At 49.4% G+C, this 6731-nt stretch overlaps 1 protein-coding gene across 2 annotated transcripts; it reads right to left on the bottom strand.

Moving 5' to 3' along the window:
• Positions 1-1112: 1112 nt before the first annotated feature.
• Positions 1113-6575, bottom strand: FABP1 (fatty acid binding protein 1). 2 transcript variants are annotated; one of them, XM_075049417.1, is made up of 5 exons: positions 6186-6575; positions 5099-5247; positions 3981-4153; positions 2157-2249; positions 1113-1620 (listed from the first exon to the last, which is right to left on the bottom strand). In XM_075049417.1, exons 1-5 carry the CDS (start codon positions 6197-6199, stop codon positions 1570-1572), a joined length of 480 nt encoding a protein of 159 aa, XP_074905518.1. In that variant the 5' UTR covers positions 6200-6575; the 3' UTR covers positions 1113-1569. The 2 variants fall into 2 exon arrangements, with proteins under 2 accessions (XP_074905518.1, XP_074905434.1); XM_075049333.1 differs by having other exon boundaries at positions 1113-2249.
• Positions 6576-6731: the final 156 nt, after the last annotated feature.

The following is a 6731-nucleotide window of genomic DNA, read 5'->3' as shown; positions in this document are numbered from 1 at the left end:
GGGATAGTCCATGGATTAGCTGCCAGTGGGCAGCCAACGGAGCTAAGGAAAAGTCTAAAAGCAGTGGCTAAGGATTTCTAGATAAAAACCAGGCTTTGCTTTCTGCCCACCTAAAATCCAACTGGTTTGCTCCAGACCTTCAGTGGCAGCCAAAAGATGAAAAGGGACGGTTTGTTCAAGACTGCCCTACCTGCTCCTCAGCAGAATAGCAAGAAAACAAACCTGGGGCTTTTCCTCTTTGACATTTCTCAGTGATTTTGCTGATGTTTCTCCAGATCTAAGATGAGTTCACTGGAGGCCAACATCTGCTTTTTAGGCGCTGTTGAGCTAAGCCCTTGCATTTGTCCATGAGGTGCCCACCTGATGCCCAGTGTGACAATCCATATTGGTTCAGTTCTCAGCATGAGGATCAATGTTGACCTGTAACATCGAAACCTTCCCTGAGGAGAGAGGAGTCATGGGAGAGATGCACGTGAGGACAAAGTGGTCCTTTAGTGGCACATGCTGGGGTTGCAGGAGGAGGTGAGAAAGCACTTGTGGTGTTTTCCTAACATCCTGGTCAGCTTTGAGCAGTTGTAAGAACATCATCCCAGCTAGGTATATCACACCAGCTATATACCAATTTCCCAGTGATGATTCCCAATCGTTGTCAAAGCACAGGGCTTGGAAAAGGCAGCTAAGAAGGCTTTCCTCTCCTGTGTTCATCAGCAAACCACATCTCCATCCAGCCTCCAGTGCCAAGCAAGAGTGTGGGAGATGACTTTGGTGCTCCTTCTGTATCTGCACTGTGAACAACCAGCACCCATCTCCTGCCAGGAAAAAAACCCTGTATTTCACCCTGGGAGAAGTGTTCAATTCCAGTTCAACCCAATTTATCAGGTGTGGTTTGGGGTGAAACACACACTGGACAAGTCTGAAGGCTGTCTGGGGCCCTCCTGCTGGTGGGAAGGAATGGGGAGGAGGTGAGGATGGTGTGGCCAAAGCCTGTAGGGCTGGGTCCTGTTGCAGAGGTGTGAGGATGAAGATGGCAGTTGGGACACCCGAACTGCTCCCATGCTAGTCGCTTCCCCAAGGCAGCTTTCTGGGCAGGATCACTGACATTTCCTTGAGCCCACCTAAACCACCCATCCTTTGGCCCTGCCAGTCCCTTTCGGGTCACTTTGGCCATGTTTGTAAGAAAAGGGAACAGAGCCCTTTCCCTGCCCAGTGCTCCTCCACCCACCCAGCCAGGGCAGCCATGGGTGCACAACCCACCGGGACATCCCCAGCAGAGAACTGACACCTCTCCCCAGGAAAGGGCTGGAAGAACGCTCATCGGCGTGGAGCACATCTCAGAGGGTCACTCAATGGCTCTGAGCCTGTGCCCTAGCCCTGCTCCATTCACTGACATGAGCACAGGTTTGCCTCAGCCTGTTGCCCAATTTCTACCAGGGCTTGCGTGAGTTTTGAAGGCTTGCATCTCTTTATAGCAACAGGGAAGAGGTTGATGATAATGAAGAGGCCTTTAATATAAATTTTACTTTAATGGACACATTTTACACAGTAAAATGATTGGCGTGTGCAGGGTTTCTAGATTCTCTTGCTGATTCTCTTGTAGGTGAGGTCTCCCATGGTCAGTGTCTGAAAAACAAATGGAGAGTGTTAGCTTTTCATGGTGCTTGGCTCCAAACTCTACTTGGAAAGGATCTGGTCTTGCAAATCAAAACAAGACTGGTCCCCAGTCTATCTCCTATAAACTGAATTATTAAAGCTTTGGATTTCTTCATGAATATCCCAAAGCAGGTAGGGATAATCTGGCATCCCTCAACTGGCATCAGTCTGCTGCACCTCTCTCTTTAAAAGTGCCAAGCCCAGACACATACATATCTATACTGCTGAGTGGGTGAGAACATGCCTTTATTATATGAAACTTTGATCAGCAATGCCTACTGGGGTCTAAAAGAGTACATTTTGGATCAGACTATAATGAAAAACTGCCTTCAGTGCCTGGCCAACTGATCAACTTTGGCTGCAGAGCCTGAGCGCAAAGCAAATGCTCATCTCCAGCACCTCCCAAAGTTCCCCAGCATCTCTGTAGGCTTTCTAGGGCCAGGCCGCTGAAGGCAGCTGTATGCACCATTACTCCAGCCATTGCCTTTCTCTTCTTCTACACTTACATTGGTGATGGTGTCTCCGTTGAGTTCAGTGACAGATTTCAGCCCTTTCAGGTTTGCGACCAGTCTGTTGTTACCCTCCATCTGAACAACAGCCTGGTAGAAGGAGACAGAGGCATTCACGTTATTGCTGCTGCTGAGACCATCTCAACCCTTGCATTTTGTCCTTCCCCTTCTGTACTGAGTTGCCACCATCCCCTCTGCAAGCTGTTTGGAGCAAGCTGCTCCCCTGGTGATTTTGGCTTTCCTGGGAGGAGGAGGACAGAGGGTTGTGGTGGTGGTGACTACAACACAAGTGTATGGATGTTTACTTTGGCCTCTCCAGGGATGTGATTTTGCTGCCGTACCTACTTCTCTCCCCTTCAGATTGAGACTGACTCATGGCTCCCGCACTGTTAGATGCCACAGCAGGGATCCTTGGCATCCCTTGGCATCACACCAACACATGAGTTTCGAGGAAGAAGAAGGAAGGCTCTTCACCCTGCCAATGCTGGTGCCTCCATGCAGCCCTGATGCTCCTTGGGGCAGCTCCTCATGCAGCACCCGGACCAAGGGGAGCTGCACGCCTCCAAGGAGAGGACTGCAGAGCCACCTCAGCTGGGTCAGGGCATCCCATGTCAACTCCTCTCCACCCCCCACCTATTGCATATTGCTGCAGCAACCTCCTTTGGGGTGGGGTGACGGGGAGCTGGGTGACAGGATGGGGCTGGGGGGAATCTTGGTCAAGGTGGGAAACTATTTAAAGAGCTTTCAGATACTCATTTGTGGCTGGAAAGCTCTCAGAGGGACAGGCACATCTGCTGAGTCTCTGCCTCCAGAGGCTACAGACAGCACCAGCATCCTCAGGGCAGCTGTCACTGATCATTGAAATTACTCAAATAAATAACCCAGCAAAAAACATTTCTGATCATCTGTCTGTCCAGCTAGAAGACATGTCCATCTGCCCTTGAGTTGCTGCTTTATGGAGGGTAAAACTCTTCTAACAGCCACTTCCCCCTAGTTTATGTGCAAGGGAATTCAATGATGCTGGAAATCGTGACATAGCTGGTGTGGCTCTAAGAGCCCAATTCACTGGGTGATCATCCCTCCTGCTTTCAAAAGTCCCTGCAGTATCATCTTCTCCCAAGGTAGAGGTGAGAGGCAATATTTGCCCGTGGCGCCGTCCTGACATTTCACGAACCATTGGAAACTAATGTCCAGGAACGGGAGCTGACCCAATTTGAAGAGTGATGGATCCTCACCTTGCCAAATCATCTCACCCAGTACAAACAGAAGCAGTGGAAAAGGCTAGCAGAGAAGCTAACAGCCGCTGGGACTTAAAAGGAGAGATTTATTGGTTTAGGATTCATTGGCTGACTTTCCTGCACTACCTTTAAGTCAACAAAACAAAGGTGGGAGTATGTTTCATGTTGCAACATGACAGAAAGTCAACCCTTTTCCATCTCAAATCTTTCAGACCTTTTGCTGTCAGAAAAATTTATCAAAGCATCTCTATCCCCCTTTTCCAAATGGGCTATTAAAACACTGGCTTCCAGTGTCATTTTCAGAAATGTGTCCCTAAGAGACTTGCTGAGGACCTGCAGGGCAGCGGGTGTCACATCCGAGACTTGGTTTCAGCAATTAGCCCCTTCCCATTGTATTAAATCATGCACACAAACTGTGATAGACAGAACCAGGCTGGGGAATTACCCAGGTCTTTTCCCTGTGTCAGATAAACACCCGTGGTCTCGTCATTCCCTCTGCTCAAGTACAGAGGGAATGGCTGGAAAGGAAATTTAATATCCCTGAGCCCCTGCAGCCCTGGCAGAGGAGGAGCTGATCACTCACCTTGACTTTCTCTCCTGTCAGCATCTCCATCTCACACTCCTCCCCGATGACAAACTCGTTGTGCAGCACTTTGGAGCCAGTGGTCACAGTAACCTTGAACTTTTTTCCATCCTGCACAATTTCTGAGATGCTCTTGATGTCCTTGCCCTTCTGGATCTGATCATCGGGAAGCCCTGCCCGGGAACAAGAGACGTTAGGTGGACCTTGGAGCCATCGGTGGGCAGGTTGCTACTGCTGAATGAATGTAGCAGAATTCGGGGACCCACAGCTGGGAGGATTTCTATTCCAGTGTGGAAACATCTCCCTCGTCTCACTGACCTGGTTGGGAGCAGAACTTCCTGGCTAAGCATCAATTAGAAAGAAAAAATACTGTTTTCTTTCCTTCACTGAGAGGCAAGCAGAGAAAACGGAATAAATCAAGGCAGAATGGGAGAACCAAGTGGGTTTTTTTATGAGATTCAGGCTCCCTCAGAACCAGCTCACTGAAGTCTTCTCTCGAAGCCTGAAGCTGATCTGACAGGTAGAGCCCCTCCAGCACATAACTGTGCAGAATTAGTGCAAAGCCTCTTGAATCTCTGCAGGAGCACCTTCCCTGCCATGGACATTGGTGGAAATCTAGCTAGCCACATTCATCATTAAGCATTTAAACAACCCCGACTATTTTTCCAACGAATGGTGGCATCTGGGGCTTTGTAGCATCGCTAAGCAGCAGCACGGTGGGCTGAGTGATGTCCCGCTCGCCGTCAACTTTCACAGCCTGACGGAGCAGATCTATAGCTGCCCTAAGCCACCAAGGTCCTGCTGGCTTATCACGTGTGTGCAGCACTCTGTTGTGCTGGCCTGTGGCTGCAGAGCTTGCTGGGACCATTCTCCTGCAAGCCATAAAATTTCACCCAGCGTCTGACCTCCAGCCACCAGCCAGAGAGATGCTTTCTCTTCTATTTTGAGATCACATCTCCACGCACATACATTTAAAAAACCCCAGTAATTGCAAGATCACAGACAGAAATAGGAAATCTGAGAGATGTTTTCAATCTACATCATCAGCACAGGTAGATTCCCAAATATCAGTGGGATCTGCAGAGGCAAAGCAGCACATAGCTCATGCAGGCACTTACCAAGGGCTTTCATAAAAGGCTCAAAATTTTCCTGGGACTGGAGTTCGTACTTTCCAGTGAAGCTCATGATGGAAAAGCTCTCTGTGCTCCCAACACAAGAGAAGGTGCCTTGCTGGTAAGCAGAGCTTGGTTTTATAAGGTCCTTTTGCCTTAAAAGTTGGTCAGAGGTAAGATGATGTAATTTTATGGCCATGTTCAAACATTAACATAAAACTGGGCAATGGTCAGTGATAAATTGCTCTACATTTTACAGACCTCAGTTTACAATGTGGGGGCAGGGAAAATTCCGTAAACCCATTTTATGGAGGTAGCAACGTGGCATCCATAAACAATTATTAAAAAAAAATTGTGCAAAGAGATCAATTATCAGAGGAACGAGCCAAATCATCTAATGAGCTTGCAGTCTGGAAGTGCACATCTGGAAGAGGAGAAAGCAGTGAAAGATTATGGTGTCCCCTGGAGCTGACACCGGTGGGGTTTGTATTCACTGATATGTGCACGTTGGGTCTTTAGCATTGGCATGAAGAGTAGTGACTGCACGCTGGCAGACACTAACTTGCTAATTCCTTCATATGCCTAGCGGTCCTCTGTAATGGTAGGTTTTGGTGTAACCCAGGTGTAGCAGTAGTCACAAAATCATCATTGTCCCCTAAGGAGAAAACATGACTCCAAATGAAATCCTGGGCTTGAATTGGCCCACGCTGAAGGCTGCAGTTTAATTCAGACTCCATCACTATGGCCTTGCCTCCAAGAAAGGGGTTTCATGTGGATAGATGGACCAGTGCCATTAGTCATCTAGCAAGGCTATTGCCAGGAGCCACCACTAAAACCACCTTTCGTCTCCTTTCCCCAGAGGAGCCACAGTCACTCGTACTGAAGGAGCATCCCAGCCCTCAGAGCTGAACTTCTCCCAAACGCCACATCAGAATTAGGGCCAGCAGCAGCCTCCAAGCTGAGCCCAATTCCTCCCTCCAAAGCAGGACTTGGGGCTGGGCTCCTCTCCCAGTGTGGTCCCCTCGGCTGAGCATCCCGAGTTGCTGTACGGCATCTGAGCATCCACCCTCTGGGTCTGGACTCCCAGGCTCACCTTCTTGCTCCCATCTCATCCTCTGCCCCAACGAATTCCTCCTGCCTCCCAAAGTCACCAGCTCAGGGATTTTCCCCTTTTTCACTCACATGCCTTCTCCAATTCTTTGCAATTCTTCCACTCTGCCTTCTCATAGCATCTTTGGCTTTTTAAAAGTCAAATCGTGGATAAGCATGAAAAAAACCCTGTCTCCTTCCAATCTGGAGATGGTGTCAGAGCCCTCTGCAGCCGACTGTCCCAATCCTGCAGGCTCAGCCCGGGGCTGCCGCCCTCCTCCACGCTCTGTGCTGCAGTGGTGCGCAGTGACGCTGCCCGGGCTAGGTTTAGCCTCAGTTTCTGGTTAATTAGTACAGGCAGCGTCTGCCTGACAAGGCAGGAGAGGGAAAAACTCTGCCGGTGGGGTGGGTGGTAGGTGAAGTTGGCTGGGGGGGGGGGATGTCCACAGAGGACATCACCCCTCCAAACCATGGAGGGCGTCAGGCAGGTTCAGAGAGCACTCATGAGGGGTGGGCTGATTCAGCAATTTCTCCAAACAAACAGCTTTTC

This window comes from Buteo buteo, chromosome 1 (genome assembly GCF_964188355.1).
Source record: "Buteo buteo chromosome 1, bButBut1.hap1.1, whole genome shotgun sequence".
Lineage (NCBI taxonomy): Eukaryota > Metazoa > Chordata > Aves > Accipitriformes > Accipitridae > Buteo > Buteo buteo.
The sequence above is the reverse complement of the archived record's forward strand: the minus strand, read 5'-3'. Positions and strand labels throughout refer to the sequence as shown.